The following is an 18699-nucleotide window of genomic DNA, read 5'->3' on the forward strand; positions in this document are numbered from 1 at the left end:
GAAGCCCAGGAAAGAGAGCGGTGGAGGAGCAGGATAGTGAATGCAGGAGGAAAGAAGAAATGTAGATGTAATCTAGAGATTTTCAAGATAAATGACAAGAGAAGAAGATCTGAAAGATAATGTTCTCAGTGTCTTTTGGGTACTAGAGACTGTAACAACATTCATATTTATTCCATCATGAAACTGTTATCTCTCCTCAGCGCTCTTTATATATTAATTTATATATTATATATATATTTATATATATATAAAATCAACATGTCATGTCACATGTGACAAAGGAAAAAGTCTAAAAATTCTGTCATCATTTAATCCCCTCATTTTGTTTTATGACTTTCTTTCTTCTGTGGAACACAAGAATGTTTGGATGAAAACAGCTGAAACTAAATTAAAGGGTTAGTTCTCCCAAAAAATGAAAATGATGTCATTAATGACTCACCCTCATGTCGTTCCAAACCCGTAAGACCTCCGTTCATCTTCGGAACACAGTTTAAGATATTTTAGATTTAGTCCGACAGCTTTCTGTCCCTCCATTGAAAATGTATGTGCGGTATACTGTCCAGAAAGGTAATAAAAACATCATCAAAGTAGTCCATGTGACATCAGTGGGTTAGTTAGAAGTTTTTCAAGCACGAAGAACGAAGAGCAATGGAAGAAGCTCCTACACAGCAGCAACCGCTGTCACAAGCAGCGTCACTGTGGAGTCGTGAACGCGTATTGACAACAGACCCGGAAGAGAAGACAATGCTGAATAAAGTCGTAGTTTTTGTTATTTTTGGACCAAAATGTATTTTCGATGCTTCAACAAATTCTAACTAACCCACTGATGTCACATGGACTACTTTGATGATGTTTTTATTACCTTTCTGGACATGGACAGTATACCGTACATACATTTTCAATGGAGGGACAGAAAGCTCTCGGACTAAATCTAAAATATCTTAAACTGTGTTCCGAAGATGAACGGAGGTCTTACGGGTTTAGAACGACATGAGGGTGAGTCATTAATGACATAATTTTCATTTTTGGGTGAACTAACCCTTTAAGTCAGTGGGGACCAAAATAGGGATGTTGCATATATCGGTATTGACGATAACCGTGATATTTAAAAAATAAAACATTGATTTTGTGTTAATACTATGCATACAATAATATTGTAAATAAGTAATTTTGAAACAGTAAATATCTAGTTGACCCTCCAACATAGGAGGAGGTGGTATTGCACCTTAAAGGGATAGTTCACCCAAAAATGAAAATTACCCCATGATTTATAGATGACCTATTGATATATACAATATAGATGATATATAGAAGATATATTATAAAAATTAGCCTGGCTCTTCCAAGCTATTTAATGTACTCCAAGTACTCCAAATACTTAATGTACTCCACATGGCTCTAAACAATGGGTTTTTGTAAGAAAAATATCCATATTTAAAACTTTATAATCTAAAATAACTAGCTTCCAGCAGACGACCGTTATGGTTAGTTATGAATACAAACTCACTAACTGCCTTTCTATACTCGTATTTTGAGTGTGATTCAATGGCCAAAAAAAGGAAAACACAAAATAAACAAAGTTAAAGATGAATTTCACTGATAGCATTATTATTATTTTTTCAGAATTTCTATAGATATAACAATGATATCCTTATTGTGAATTCTTTTAGCCAGGATTATTGTGTTTTGAAAATCTGATAAAGTGACAGCCTTAGTTCAAAACAACATTGACTGACTTTCATTGTATGAACAAAACAAAACATTTTGTAATATATATGTATTTCACAGAAGAAAGTCAGTCATACAGGTCTGGAATCAAACTATTGTCTGCCCATATTTACAAACATTCCAAAATGTAACTTTTTTTTTTTACAAGAACTGGTTCTTGATTCTCAAACCTACTTTTGGGGGTAAACTACGCTATCAAATGTTAGTAGTCTCATTTGTCTCTCAGACCTTTGCTTTTCATACCTGCCTGCTCTTTTTCTCTCCTGCTCCCTCCAAACACTGAGGCTCTTTGTGTCGCTATGCTGGGTTGGAATACTCCTCTTTGTCCAGCCCAGCATTCCTCACATATCTGTGTATCCTCTGGTCCAGAGAAGAGTGATCTAATCGAAACAGGAGGCAGTTATGGGGAGAGAAGCCATGCAGGCTGGCTCAGGTCCAGTGTCTCTTCTGTCTTTCGATATGAAGTTGGTAGTCGTGTCTCAATGACTCTTGACTGCCTAAAGGGAATCACATGGATGACAATGTAAGCATTTCTTCATGTAATAGAGACTGTGATTATAACTAAGAAGAGTGCATAACTCTCAAACAGTCGGTGGGAAACTGAATAGTGAAAAGAAAGCATGACCCAGAGGCTCGACAGCACAAAACACAAGCTTGCTTTGAAACTGTATTGATGTACAGTGGTATTAGCCAAGAAAAATAGTCCTGTATTACAGGCTTTTTAAAACTTAACAAAACTTAAAGTTTACATAGTCTGACTAATGTATGAGGGTGGATGTGATTTCACCGACTACATGTTCCTGGATCAACTTCGTTGGTCCTGGAACAACATTCCAATCAACCAATCAGATTTGAGGGACAAGTTTAGTTTATGTCAAGTTTAGGTTACAAACAGGGTTAGGTGTTTTTACATCAGTGTTATTCATCATTTCCCTCTGATTTTAGGGATAATGTTAGTTAGGTTAGGAGTAGGGATATGGTTAGGACTATATTTCAGACAGGAATGTTGATCCAGGATCAACAAAATATGTTTTGACTTATGACTTATGCTAAAACCAGGATTCCTCACCAAATGTGTCTTCCTCAGGCTCGGGGACCAGTTCTACAGGGAGGCCATTGAGCACTGTCGCAGCTACAATGCCCGCTTGTGTGCGGAGCGCAGCGTACGCATGCCCTTCCTGGACTCTCAGACGGGTGTAGCTCAGAACAACTGTTACATCTGGATGGAGAAGCGGCACCGGGGGCCAGGTAGCTCGTTTCTTCAAGCATAATATTAATTCGATTAACGTGTTCATACAAAATTTTCATAATTTACTTCCCTTCATGATGTTCCAAACCTGAATGCTGTTAGTTTTTCTGTGGAACAAAAGGAACAATTTTTGAAAAATCTTTACAAAACAGTGGTCTTTTCAATATGATGACAGTTCACAGTCTGTTAATGAATGAATAAATAAAAGTGCCTGTTATTTTCAGTGAAGCCTGTTTCTAACACAAAAAAATATTGAATGGCAAAAATTGGTGCACTGTAAAAGATTATTTTCATGATTTACCACCACAACATTTTTTCTTTGGTCAAATCAACTTAAATGATTAATGTGGTTCAGATAATATAATATTTTGAGTTTCTGTTGATTAAACCAATCACCTTTATTGTATTAACTCAGTTTTTTTAATTTCAATGAACTCAAAATTTTAAGGCAACCAGGTATCTTATTTTTTTAAGTTAAACCAACAATTATTTTTTACAATGTGGTGGGTTTTGTATTTTTTGGAGCTTAACAGCCATAGTCACTGAGAATTGTCATTTCTTGAAAAATCCATGTAAGGATTCTTCAAAATATCAAATCAGTTTTCTTCTTCACAGAAGAAAGTCAGTTATACGAGATTGGGATGACATGAGGGTGAGTAAATGATTTGTTTTAGGTGAAAACTTTTAATGAAATGGGGTGTGCTAGCGTAAATGAACAATATTTTGCTTATATTGCTTATGTGTTAATGTGCATTATATGAACGACACACTGGATGTAGGGTGCTGTCATCTAAAGATGCCATCATCTAACCCTTTGTTTAAAATTGTCGTCGTATCCAGTCATTTCACAGTTTTTTTTATCTCACCACCAGAGGAATTTGGAAAAAGTTGGACAACCATCTAAACCTCAATTTCAAATTTCACTTAAAAATGCAGCTTGATTTAAGGATAAAGACTGGCACATTTTGTTTTAAAGCAGATGGCACAGGGAGTGCAGATAATGCATGTTGATGAGCATTTATACAGCGTACTAATGTCAAGGCAATTGTACCTGTAGGTTTCCCCTTGTAACATGTTAAACAATGCAATAGACTATTCAATGTAATAAGACAGAAGTATGCATTGGGGTTCTGTCTCTAGTCTTTCCACAGCATTCCTTTTCTTATTATCTGACCAAAACAGCCAATATCTAGACATATAGCTGCCAAAGGGAACAATTTGCCTGCCGAGAACCGGACACAAATAGAGTCAGCGCCTCGCAACTAAAAGCTGCATAGCCACACCCTACACTTTGTGGTAGACCAGTGTTTATTGGATGTTTTTTATTCTGGGTTTCTCTCTCTCTATATTCCTCTATTTTACCATTAAGAGACTGGATAGATGCATAACTGAGAGCATGTGCCTCACATATGTAAATGCACAGATTATGTGTTATGGGTCAATTAGAGAGAATGACTGTGTCAACACCCCTGATGCCAGTGTTTTCGTTTAAGATGTTTCATTAAAATTCTATATCCCTGTCCAGACAAAATTAGTTTTGTGTTTCTCAGGAGGATTGATACCTGTAAAATAAAATTTGGGTCATACTTTAGTTTAGGGTCCACTATTAACTACTACTTTTGCCTCAGTAAACTCCTAATTACTGCTTAAATAATAGTTAGTAAGGTAGTTGTTAAGTTTAGGAAGTGGGGTAAGATTAAGGGATGTACAATATGGTTATGTAGAATAAGGCATTAAAGGATTAGTCCACTTTTAAATACACTTTTCCTGATAAATTTACTCACCCCCATGTCATCCAAGATGTTCATGTCTTTCTTTCGTCAGTCGAAAAGAAATGAAGGTTTCTGAGGAAAACATTCCAGGATTATTCTCCTTACAGTGGATTTCAATGGCTACCAACATATTGAAGGTCAAAATTACAGTTTCAGTGCAGCTTCAAGGGCTTTAAACGATACCAGATGAGTAATAAGGGTCTTATCTAGCGAATCGATCAGTCATTTTCGAAAAAAATACAACCGTTTATGCTTTATAAACAAAATATCGCCTTGAACGTACTTTCCGCTTCCGCATTCTTCATAACGCTTACGCTGAATGTCCTACGCCTTCCCTATTCAAGTTACGGAAAAAAACGAAACTGGCGCCGCGTTCGTTCCGTAAGTAGAATAGGGAAGGCGTAGGACATTCAGCGTAAGCGTTATGAAGAATGCGGAACGAACGCGGCGATCGATCGATCGATTCGCTAGATAAGACCCTTATTACTCATCTGGTATCGTTTAAAGCCCTTGAAGCTGCACTGAAACTGTAATTTTGACCTTCAACCTGTTGGTAGCCATTGAAATCCACTGTAAGGAGAATAATCCTGGAATGTTTTCCTCAAAAACCTTCATTTCTTTTCGACTGACGAAAGAAAGACATGAACATCTTGGATGACATGGGGGTGAGTAAATTTATCAGGAAAAGTGTATTTAAAAGTGGACTAATCCTTTAATATGTGCTTTATAAGTACTAATAAAAAGCCAATATCCTAGTTATATGCATGCTAATAAGCAACTAATTAATAGTGAGAATTGGACTCTTAACTAAAGTGTTACCAAAATTTGTATGGCTTCGCTGTGATAAAACGTGTTTAAATGACAACTTATCTACAGTGGGCAAGCCTTCATTCTATGTATTCATGATTTTTTTTTTTTGTCACATTGCTTGTCACATGCCGGGAGTATAATGAGCATAGTCCTATAAGTAAAATATATGAAATATAAAATATAGACACCTTGACAAAGGCAAAATCAGCCGCAACACGTGCAGACAGTGTACATGTCACCTGTTTGAGTCTGGCATGGCAATAAATCACAAACAAACAAATATATGTAAATGTAAATGTATAAAATACTTACATTTATTGTGTTGCAAAAGATGCCTATTTCAAATAAAAGCTGTTATTTTGAACTTTCTATTCATCGAAGAATCCGGAAAATATGTTTAATGGTTTCCAGTAAATTATTAAGCAGCACAACCATTTTCAACATTCATAATGATAAGAAATGTTTCACCAAACCAGCATATTAGAATAATGGGTGCTGAAAATTCAGCTTTGCCATCACAGGCATAAGTTACATTTTAAAATATATTAAAATAGACAACAGTTATTTTAAATTGTAACAGTATTTCACAAAATTGCTGTTTTTACTGTATTTTTGTATCAAATGAATGCAGCCCTAGAGACTTCTTTCAAAAACATTACTTTTGAACATTACTTTCTAACTTTTGTTAAAACGGCCCATTTCAAAAGTTTATAAAAAATTCTTCAATTCTTCTATTTAAGAGCACTTGACCCTCCATAACATCCACATCCAGACAACAAATCCTAATTCCAAACTGTTACATGAAATCAAAAATATCCTCCATTATTAATCGCAACCCAAACATTGTGTACGAAACAAATCCTGTCCAAATAATGTTTTTGTATGAGAGCCTATTCAAACCATGCTACTGTCTCTGTGTGTTTGCAGGGTTGGCGGCAGGTCAGATGTACACCTACCCAGCTCGTTGCTGGAGAAAGAAGAGGCGACTTCACCCACCACTAGACCCTCAGCTTCGCCTTTGTGAACTCAGACTTGGTGAGATCATGATTGCGGCTAACTGTGTAATTTTTATCATGCTTACATTTTGATTTTGAATTCTTTATTTCTGCTCTTTTCTCTCTCCGCCCATGCTTCTTTGCTCTGAGGTCATTCAGAGGCTGTAGAACTGGCCCATCTGGGTCTCATTATCCTTCTCGGTCTCTATGTGTGCCCTGACCGGGCCCCTTTAATCATTTGGCCATGCAGCACTAGAATGTAAGTCTAGGGGGCTGATGGAGGGGAGGGGGGCAGAAGGGCTTGAGGAACTAGATAAAGGCGCATAAAGGCCTGTCTGTATCAACAAGAATGCCACTCTATTATTTTCTTAGCTGTCCCTGGAAATACAATAGCACTAAAGCAATATAAGAACCTCTAACCTTTGCTTGGAGCTCAGCCAGCATGAGTTCAGCAAAAAAACAGTGAATAAATCTGATTTAGGCCTCAAGATTTAAATGACAGAGCTCCTACCAAGTGTAATGCTGGAACAGCAATTAAGCCCCTCCAAAACTCCTCTCAAGTCACTTGACTGCTCTCTTGAGACATTTGGCATGGCGAATATATATGATGCATTGTAGTCTCTTATTGGGTAGTTCACCCACAAATGAGTTCCGTTATTATTTACTCACCCTCATGTTGTTCAATTCCTGTATGAGATTTTTTCTTCTGTGTTCATGCTTAATAAAAGTATTAATTTCTTCAAAAAATAAACAAACAAACTAAAACTTACTAACCCCAAACTTTTTAACCATAGTGTACTTATTTGTAATTAATGCAGTTTTCGGTACTGGAGCTTTCATGCTTCAAAAAAGATGCAAAAGCACCATAAAAGTATTCTATACACTATATTCAACGTTGCATGGTAGAAAAAAAGTCAAACAGGTTTGGAACAACATGAAGTAAAGTAAATAATGACATAATTTTCATTTTTGAGTGAACTATCCCTCTAAGTTATGTGTTTTCCAGAGTCCTGGAATTGTAATATTTACACTATAGCGAGGCATAATTCTGGTCTGCTACAGCAGGGCATCATTCCTACGCTTCCTGTCTGAAATGTGTTTGTGTTGTACATTTCTGGGTGCTCAGCCACTGTAAACAGGTTTGGTGTCCAATATCCCATCCAAGTCTGGTTCATAACGACAAGCATGCAAGCGTGATTCCAATGTAAATCTTCATATGCACTCTTTTTCTCCACAGCAGATGTGGCATGTAGAACAGTCTCTAATTCAATAAACTGATTCAATTAGGCTATTTTGTCTGCTATATAATCACGGCACTATGACAACACCAAATAGCTGCATCTTAGTAAACTGATATATTCATTATGCTCTACATTTCCTATTTGAAACTGACTCCTCAGAGTGATTTTGCAAAATTCTTAATTAAAAAGCAGTACATAGTGTTTCCAGTTAGTGCGTGCCTTTTCGATGCCAATGTCATGATTTAATGGCATGCATAAATGTCACAGTGCTGTATTATATTGCGATGATTAAGACCTTATGATTTGTGTCTGTAGACATCAACCTCTCTTAGCCTCTTGTTCATGATTGGCGGCTGGAAACGGGGGATGGGAGGCTGCAATCAGCCCCTGACTGGCAGTCTGTGCTATTTTCAGCTCTTCTCCCAGGGGAAGAGAATGTCTCGACTCAATCAGACACAAAGAGAATAAAGACAAGGACAGGCATTCATATAAACATTCTCAATCATGTACACACACATTTAGTAGGTTAAAGGAAATGAGTAAGAATATCTGACAGCAAACACATGATAGGGGCATCAGAAACCACTGATTGTGGGAGCAACTTAACTCCATGGATGCAGAAAACAATTAAAATGATGTGACAGATCTAAGGGTGTATTTCTTTCCACTCCCTAGTTCACTAGTAGTGCACTAGTAAGTGCATTTCCCAGCTATTTTTAAAGCTGCCCATTTTCAAAATGGTTCCAGTGCGCTGAAACATTCCCTCCTTACCTAGACATTCCCAGAATGCACTGTAACAACCCCTGAACATCAGATCAATATGGAAAAACTTGTACGCTAGTAAAAAGGCATATACAGGAATTAGACTTATTAAAAGAAAACTAAAAACATATTTTTTGGTTCTTACACACTCCTGTTTAAAAGTGTGTAGTCAGATTTTTTTCCAAAGAAATTATTACTTTTATTCAGCAAGAATGCATTAAATGACCAAAATGACAAGTTTTTTTCAGTTTTTTTTTTTTAAACTGTTCGTTAAATAATTATTAAGCAGCACAACCATTTTTAACGTTGATAATGAAATGTTTTTTTTTTTAGCTCCAAATCAGTATATTAGAATGATTTCTGAAGGATCATGTGACACTGAAGACTGGAGTAATGGTTGCTGAAAATTCAGCTTTGCAATCACAACAATAAATTACATTTTAAAAACAGACTCCTCAAAAAACAAACAAAAAAAACGACCCTATAGGTGGTTTTTCAAGCACCTTATTACGACCTATATTTATGTTTTTAAGTCATGCGCCCTCTAGTTGGCGTAAAAATAATGATAGTGTCGTCATGAAATGACGTATGACTGTCGTTACCAATCAAAATGCGTGTTCATTTAAATGCAATGTGTGGACTTTTTACACCATTTGTCCTATTTCCATTTTTTTTATTAACGACTACACCTACCCCACCCCTAAACCTACCCTTAGTGATTTATAGTGCATATACACTTTTATGAGCACATGTGTTCCCTGGGATCGAACCCACGATTGTATGATTGCATATTGTTATATATTGCATTGCTCTGCCAATTGAGCTACGCAAAACCCAAAATATAACGCAGATAAAAGGGAACAATGCATTAAAATGAAAGTGCCCTGTTGTCAATAGGGGCGCAACTTTAGTAAATGCTCCTATGGGTCGTATTTCATGAATTAAAATGAAAGTGTCCTGTTGTCGATAGGGGCACAACTTTAGTAAACGCTCCTATGGGTCGTATTTCAGGGAAGTGACAAACAACCTATATATAGGCATATTGGTTGGAGGACATGTTGTTTAAAAATGGTTAAAAAAGGAAACTAAGAATATTATATGTATTAAAATTATATTTTTACTGTATCTTTGATCAAATAATTACAACCCTGTTGAGAATTGGAGACTTATTAAAAACATTTTAAAAAATCTTACTGACCCCAAACCGACCCCAGTAGTATATTTTGTTGTGAGGTATTGATATTTAAATTGTAAGCATTTTTCTGTACCTTGCTTTATTATATTTGTTTGGTGTGTGAAAGTTATTATATACATTCACATAATCTGTTTTGCCTGATTAAAAAAATACAAAACAAGCACATATTTGGTAATGGTACTGTACATTTTAACAGCTAACAGCAAATGCATGATACAGCATTTTCGATTTCAGCTACGTGTGAATGCTTGACCTTGAGTCATGAGTGTCCCAATGTTTAGTGGATTCAGGCCCCTGCTAGTGCCCGTTAGTATTCAAGATACACCGATTCATGTCATAAAGATCTAGGGAGTGAAATTAGACACAGCCTAAGACTATTTATTTTCTTGCCTTTTCCTCCATACACAGACATCCTCCATTTTATCTTCAGCACCTGGAGCTTTTCACCTTTAATGAGCCTTGAAAAGCTTTCCTATAAAAACATATTGATGGCTGGTATATCCAAGGTACCCAAACCGATGTTTGGCAAACACACACACACGCACAATCTGTCTGCTTGTGTGAAGCTAATCAGAAGTGCCTTCTGACATTTGATTTAAAGGGTTAGTTCACCCAAAAATGAAATTTCTGTCATTAAGTACTTACCCTCATGTCGTTCCAAACCAGTAAGACCTTCGTTCATCTTCGGAACACAAATTAAGATATTTTTGATGAAATTCAAGAGTTTTTTTTTTTTTATCCCCCATAGAAAGCAACGTAATAACCATCATTCAAGGTCCAGAAAAGTAGTAAAGACATCGTTAAAACAGTCAACGTGACTACAGTGGTTCAACCTTAATGTTATGAAGTGACAAGAATACTTTTTGTGCGCAAAAACAAAACAAAAATAATGACTTTATTCAACATATTCATTGCTCCCCTGTCATTCTCCTACGCTGTTTACATTCAGCACTTCCAGGTTCTATGTCAAAAGGTTGAACCACTGTAGTCACGTTGACTATTTTAACAATGTCTTTACTACTTTTCTGGACCTTGATTGACGGTAATTACATTGATTTCTATAGGGGATAAAAAAAACTCTCGGATTTCATCCAAAATATCTTAATTTGCGTTCCAAAGATGAACAAAGGTCTTACGGGTTTGGAACGACATGAGGGTGAGTACTTAATGACAGAAATTTCATTTTTGGGTGAACTAACCCTTTAATTCACTGACTAGAGCTGATTGTACTTCCTATGTAGATATACAATGGGGTCAAAAATCAGAGAACAAATCTGGGACTTTAATCTGCAGTTTTATTCAAACCTGCAAATTTTAAAAATACAGAAATACGTCATATTAACGCAGTGTCTACACTGGGCGCGAACGCCGCAACCATTATAATCAGTGATTCTGTCTACACTGGATGAGGTATGATGCGACACGACAAATTCCCGATGGTAAACTGATGCCCCGTTCTATTTCTAATGTACATCAAGCAATCGTGGACAAATGGATTTCAAATGGTCACTTTGTCACGTCCAGTGTGGACAGCTTCCAGCTGTTGCGACGTGAAGCGACAAAGTAAACATGTAATGTAATAAAAACAAAATGTAGGTTTGTCACTCAATATTACACAACTAATATGATTTGAATTAAATGTATGTAAAGAAAAAATCTATTCAATTAGAAAGTAATGCAAATTAGAATAATTTTCACTAGTGACCATTTTCATTGGTGGATTTTTTTGTCCCCACAGTTTATGGAGGAGTTTTTACTGGCTGACCACCTGACATTCTGACATTTTCCGCTTCTTTCTTTCTTGTTTAGAGGCTGAGCTAATGGCCAAGAGGGAAGCCCCACCGACAGAAGCCACAGCCCTGGAGGCTCTGCTACGAGGGGACGGGATCTTGGACAAAAGAAACAATAACTCTAAAGAGGAAGAGACACTACTGGAAATCCAGGTAACACATTGACAGACTTTCTAATGCCGCAAATACACTACTTCCAAAGTTGTTGTACCAATGTCAGTTCCAGTCAAAACACTACAGAAGTTGGATCACAGACAGGTCTAGATATTTAACCTGCTAAATATCTTCTCCCAGATGGCGTCATTGATAATTCAAACCGCAATCGTCACTCGCATGAACTAGCATTGATTTGTCTCTTGTTGTTGACATTCATTAACTGTTGGCGAGCAGAAAATCAAGGCTAAAATTGCGCAGTGTGCAAGAGACTTGGTTTGGATGTGCATTATAATATAGGAGTCATTCTCAAACGGTGGTTTTAAATTGGTGGGTCTTGACTCAAAAACAAGTTGCAGCTCTGTTCTAAAAGAATCACAGACAGCAGGAAAATCGTGAATAGTAAGGACATTTAAGGCAAAATATAAGCTTTTAAAATTCTTCTTTTTTATGATTTCCTCAAATTTCCACTTCAAATGTTCATGCTTGACATTTTAGTTACTTTTGTTTGATAAACAAACAATTTTGCTGTTGGTTGGGGTGCCACTTGACATCTAATATAAAAATCTTTGTTTTCATAATCATAAAATTTGAATGGGGAAGCTGTTCCTCTCAAACCATGGAAAGCTTCTTCTCTAGCTGCATTACTATATGGTACAGAAGTGCTACCAAACCAGACAGAGATGCTCTGCAAAGGTTTGAGGCAAAGGCACAGAAGATTATAAGATGCATTGTATCATCAATCAGCGATATCCACCATTCACTGTCACTGTAAAGTCCAATCCATCATCTAAGCCCCCATCCACCTCAGCTGCAAGCTGTTTTGTTTCCTACCTTCTGGCAAACAATACTGTACTCTTAGGGCAAAAACCACTAGACTCGTCAGAACACAGAACTGCAGCATGTTTTATACACAATCTGAATGATATTCAGGAATAACACTCTTGCTCATGTCATACTCACTGAATGATATTCAGGAAAAATGCACAATTGCGAGTGTGATCTTGGTTCCATAACAACAGTTGAATAAACAAGTTAATATTAAATTAACTTTCATTTTAGACTCAATTTTGCCAGTTACTTTGTCAGTTTATGCTTCCAAACGATGCCACTGATAAAACAACCCTCAAATTTCCAAGCAACACAGTAGGTTGTGTTTCGTTCCTGAGTGAATCAGTCTCTTTGAACTAATCAGTTGAATAAATTATTCAATGACTCACTCATAAAAACAGGCCCTTGTTTCATGCCTGAATTAATTGGCATCTTTTAACAAATCTGTTGAATGAATGATTAAATGACTCTCTCATGAAAATAGTAGTAGCTTGTTTTGTTCCTGAATAAATCGGCGACTTTAAACAGATAAGTTAAATTATTCAAAGATCGCTCATAAAAATAGTTGCTTGTTTCATTCTTGACTGAATCAGCATCTTTAAACAAATCGACCGAGTGAACAATTCAATGACTCGCTCATACAAACAGTTCCTTGTTTCGTTCCTGAATGGATCGGCATCTTTGAATGAATTGGTTGAATAAACGAGTCATTGACTCACTCATAAAGAATGGAGGACGAGAAATAACTGTTGTACAATTACACATACTTTGAGTGCAAATTGATAAACTTGCAAACTGATTAAAATTGTAGTGTATCTTGTACTCCATTGACCATGTCCATTCGGCAATAAAGTTCTCCACTCTCTCTCTGAATATGTGGACTATTGTCTTACCCCAACTTTCTGCATTCTCTGCAGAGGGTTCTTGAGGCAGATGAAAACGGGGATGGCTTCCATGACGATGAGGATTTTGAAGTGGACACACCAAAGAGGAAGCATCGAAACAAAGGCAGGGTGAGTGATGAGCATGACTCATCAAAGTCTGCGGAAGGTGTGAAGGAAAAAAGGCAAGTGAGAGCAAGAAAAAAGCCAGACTGAGACAGAGGCAGGGTGGATTGACACCAGAGAGAGAAATAAAACATAAAAGAGAAATACCTGACTTATGGCGTGCGCAGAGACAGAGAAAAGATAAAGAAATGAGAAATGATTTAAATAATGATTATGACATATAAAAAGGGATTGTCATGTAATTTTATATGTTGATCAGGGTCGAGGCTCTGGGCGCAGGCGAACAGAAGCAGTGGTTAATGATGATCAGGATAAACCCTACGTTTGTGACAGTAAGTGTTCATTTCATCACTTTCATATTCAAGGTGTGCCTTAAAGTCTAAGCAACTTGAAATATAGATCTAAATTTGTATACGTTCGAACTGCAATAGAAAAACTAATTAGGAAATATCTAATTTGTAACCTAAATCGGCATTTTTGAGTCCAAAAGTCGGAGGCCACTTAGAAAATGTGATATTCAAAATCTAATTTGAACCTTGAAATAAACAAAGTATTTCAATTTAGAAACGTTTTTAAAATAATGTTAAAATGAATACAAAATATTTATGATTTTGCACTAATCAAATTTCACATTCTGTAACAATTTGTTTTTACAATTTATGTTGAATATAATTACAAATATAATTTGTAATTAATTTTTTTTATTATTTATAAATTATATAAATGTATTACATTTATTATTTATATGTAATTAAATTAATTAAATTATAAAAAGCTATAATAGTGCTCTCAGATTTTTGGACTCCACTAAACATTAAAGGTTTAGTTCACCCAAAAATGAAAATGTTGTCATTTATTACTCACCCTCATGCCGTTCCACACCCTTAAGACCTTCGTTAATCTTCGAACACAAATTAAGATATTTTAGTTGAAATTTCCTCTCTCAAGATCCATAAAGGTACTAAAAACATATTTAAATCAGTTCATGTGAGTATAGTGGCTCAATATTAATATTATAAAGCGACGAGAATATTTTTGGTGTGCCAAAAAAACAAAATAATGACTTATATAGTGATGGCCGATTTCAAAACACTGCTTCAGGAAGCTTCGGAGCATAAATGAATCAGTGTATTGAATCATGATTCGGATCGCGTGTCAAACTGCCAACGGCTGAAATCATGTGACTTTGGCATTCATTGTGCTCCGAATCTTCCTGAAGCATTGTTTTGAAATCGGCCATCACTTTATAAGTCGTTATTTTGATTTTTTTTGGCACACCAAAAATATTCTCGTCACTTTATAATATTAATATATATAACCACTGTACTCACATGAACTGATTTAAATATGTTTTTAGTACCTTTATGGATCTTGAGAGAGGAAATGTCATTGCTCCCTATGAAGGCCTCACGGAGCCATCGGATTTCAACTAAAATATCTTAATTTGTGTTCCGAAGATTAACGAAGGTCTTACGGGTGTGGAACGGCATGAGGGTGAGTAATAAATGACAGAATTTTCATTTTTGTCTGAACTAACCCTTTAATATAAATTAGAAGAAGTATAACAGTAGTATTTATTTTTCATTTCACACCATTGTCTGTGTTAATCAAGAGATTTGAACTATTTTGACTCTTCTGCTGTTTGGCTGTCTTATTTTGGGGTCCTAAAAGAAGTCTTCCATTTTGTCATATGGTACCTGCCTTTGTTTCTCATCTTGGCATGGTCGCCTGTTATAATATCAAGAGCATGTGACTACCAGAGGAGATACTAGAGCTACTTTGGGCTCCAGAGGCCTCTCTGAATGTAACTTACTTCCTGTATTTTGTTTTCTGTCTCCTCTTTTGCTTTGTGTCTCCTCTGTTTCAGACAGATACAAACAAAAGCATAACTCAAAAACCGCTGACTCAGGTATTCAGCCATGTTGCCATCTTCCTCTTGCTCGGACATGTGGGCTATGCTAATGACAAGGCTAATCATTTAATGCTTATGTCGGGGAGGAATTATTAACATTAATCAGCTGGTTCAGACTTTTCTCTGTAGCTGCTGTTGATATTTCACGCCGCTTGGTCAAAGCTATCACGCATGGCTAACAACACTGCTGCTAAAATAGCAAAGCTTGAACATGTAGCCTTTTCATTGCTGCATCTAGATTTGCAGGCCCTTTTCTAGGTATTCCACTGCATTGCTGGAATGATTGACTCTGGATGTGCAGTTTGCTGAAACGAAATGCATGTAGATGCTTCCCTTTTCTGGCTTAATGATTTTTCACAGTCTGTACAAAAATAAGGTCTGTTACATCAAATATATATTAGGGGTCTAGGGTTGATTGGACAGGCTATGATAGTATTAGTTCACATTAATGCCTGCCTACTAGCCCTTGGTTACATAAACATAAAAAAAAAAAAAAAAAAAAACATCCCCAGAGAAGCAGGAAAAAATATATATCAAAAAATGAATAAAAATCCTTAAGACAATAGTTTCTTTCTTAGTTTCATAGTTCTTTAGATACTGTACATATGCTTTCCTCCTGTATGGTGTGTTGTTCATCCTTTTTTTTATATATAGATTTGAAGTGAGAGAATTTATTACTGTGAAAATATTGTGCTTACCTTGCTGGTATTGCAATCTGCAACCCACAGATGCTTGACATGTTTACTGCATTCTCCTGTAGAGACATCTTTTCTGTGCTAAGGTTTACATAACATGACAACCTAAGCCAACATGATTAATAACAGCAAGCCATTTGTATTCTCTATCCGTTAAACACATCAGTGCTATGCTGATATATCACATGTCTGTAATCTAATAGACATTAACATGTGTTTTCAGTGATCTGATCACAGTCGGATAGCACTTGACCACAAAAACTAGAAATAAGCGCACCTAAGACTTATTAGACAGATTCTGACCACATTCAACAAAGGTGTGTTTCAGTATACCCTATACAAGTAATTTTCATAAATTTGCTCTGAGAAGGTCACTATCTATTACACTCCTTGAATTCCTACAATTTACAGGTACATTCAGTGCAGAGCACCTGCTACGTCTCCTATAGGCGTTCATGAAGACATACTGTGGGGTTGCAGTGCTAATACTGTGCCTTCAACACTTCTTACACCCCGCATGTCTCTCCCACTGGCTGAGAACATGCGGTGTAGATTTTGTGATAGAGCTTTGATTCCACTGCTAGTTGCTTTGTGAATTCCTTAGATATGTGTTAGCATCCCAGCTTGATTATTAGAATAACTTTGAGAAAAGTTTTTGCCACTAAAATGAATCTCATTGTAACCAATGTTCCTTATCTTAGTCTGTGGGAAGCGTTACAAAAACCGCCCTGGACTAAGCTACCATTATGCCCATACTCACCTTGCTGAAGAGGAGGGTGAAGAAGAACGAGAAACTGAAATCCCCCAGTCTCCTCCTGTCCACCACGAGAATCACAAACGTAAGTTAATATTCATTTTAAAATGTTTTAATATCTAAACTTCTGTTCCAACACCCAACATACCATGTAAACTTTAGATCTTTATGTTTTTAAGGCTATTTTTAGGTTTTGTGCCTAAAAATATATATCTTAATGTCAGCATGAAATGAAAATTCACCTAAATTAATCTTAAAGGTGCCCTAGAATCAAAAATTGAATTTACCTTGGCATAGTTGAATAACAAGAGTTCAGTACATGGAAAAGACATACATTGAGTTTCAAACTCCATTGTTTCCTCCTTCTTATATAAATCTCATTTGTTTAAAAGACCTCTGTAAAACAGGCGAATCTCAACATAACACTGACTGTTTCGTAACAGTCGGGATCATTAATATGTACGCCCCCAATATTTGCATATGCCAGCTCATGTTCAAGGCATTAGACAAGGGCAGCCAGTATTAACGTCTGGATCTGTGCACAGCTGAATCATCAGACTAGGTAAGCATGCAAGAACAATAGCGAAAAATGGCAGATGGAGCAATAATAACTGACATGATCCATGATTACATGATATTTTTAGTGATATTTGTAAATTGTCTTTCTAAATGTTTCGTTAGCATGTTGCTAATGTACTGTTAAATGTGGTTAAAGTTACCATCGTTTATTACTGTATTCACGGAGACGAGAGCCGTCGCTATTTTCATTTTTAAACACTTGCAGTCTGTATAATTCATAAACACAACTTCATTCTTTGTAAATCTCTCCAACAGTGTAGCATTAGCCCGTTAGCCACAGAGCACAGCCTCAAACTCATTCAGAATCTAATGTAAACATCCAAATAAATACTATACTCACAGGAATCGATGCGTGTATGCAGCATGAATGACGAACATCTTGTAAAGATCCATTTGAGGGTTATATTAGCTGTGTGGACTTTGTTTATGCACTGTATAACTGCACTTATAGTCGAGAGCTCGGGAGGGCAGGGAGCGCGAGATTTAAAGGGGCCGCGCAGCCTGAATCGGTGCATAGTTAATGATGCCCCAAAATAAGCAGTTAAAAAAATTAATTTAAAAAAATCTATGGGGTATTTTGAGCTGAAACTTCACAGACACATTTAGGGGACACCTTAGACTTATATTACATCTTTTGAAAAGACGTTCTACGGCACCTTTAATAATCTGATTGTGAACAATTCATCCATGCATATGTTTCCTTAAAAAATGTTTTGACCTCGTAATATTAAATTAAAAAATGTCTGTTCTTCTGGTAAAACAGAGTTTTCTCTGGTGGCGTATGCCAGACATCATTTAGGCCATGTGTCCACCAAAGTGTTTTTTCCTAAGCCAGCATATTTTTTCAGTTGTTTTCAATGGGAGCACCACATATTTGAATTGTTTTCAGTTGGAGCACATGTGCACTTGCGGTCTTGTGGACTTACTTTGGCCACCACATGCGCATGTCCATTAAGTCCACAAGACTGTAGGGTATCCCATTTGTCATTTTAGGTTTCAGGAGGGTGCACACATGCACTGATATGCACCCTCGACGCGCACATTATTAGCAGCTGTTTGATAATGTAGTCAAGGAAAAGGCTAATCATATTAATTACCGTCATGTGTCCGACGTTGTTAAAAGCGATACCATTGTGCAGCGTTTACCTCTGTTAAGTTGACCGAGTGGATCTCTGAGCATGTGCGAGTGAGTGGAGGCGGGGCTAATTAACATATTCATAGATCTG

The 18699-nt window shown here is 36.5% G+C and overlaps 1 protein-coding gene across 5 annotated transcripts in view; it reads left to right on the top strand.

Moving 5' to 3' along the window:
* The window catches only part of dpf3 (double PHD fingers 3), a 43893-nt gene that overhangs the window by 7643 nt on the left and 17551 nt on the right, over positions 1-18699 (top strand). For 2 of the 5 annotated variants that reach the window (XM_048206606.1, XM_048206609.1), the window contains exons 2-9: positions 2098-2251; positions 2816-2976; positions 6487-6594; positions 11562-11695; positions 13444-13539; positions 13793-13865; positions 15401-15442; positions 16842-16979. In XM_048206606.1, coding sequence (XP_048062563.1) covers positions 2211-2251; positions 2816-2976; positions 6487-6594; positions 11562-11695; positions 13444-13539; positions 13793-13865; positions 15401-15442; positions 16842-16979 — 793 coding nt within the window. In that variant the 5' untranslated portion in view covers positions 2098-2210. Of the gene's footprint in view, positions 1-2097; positions 2252-2815; positions 2977-3607; positions 3630-6486; positions 6595-11561; positions 11696-13443; positions 13540-13792; positions 13866-15400; positions 15443-16841; positions 16980-18699 lie in introns of those variants that run through there. The other 3 variants (XM_048206607.1, XM_048206611.1, XM_048206610.1) reach the window with 2 other exon arrangements.

This window comes from Megalobrama amblycephala, linkage group LG11 (assembly GCF_018812025.1).
Source record: "Megalobrama amblycephala isolate DHTTF-2021 linkage group LG11, ASM1881202v1, whole genome shotgun sequence".
Lineage (NCBI taxonomy): Eukaryota > Metazoa > Chordata > Actinopteri > Cypriniformes > Xenocyprididae > Megalobrama > Megalobrama amblycephala.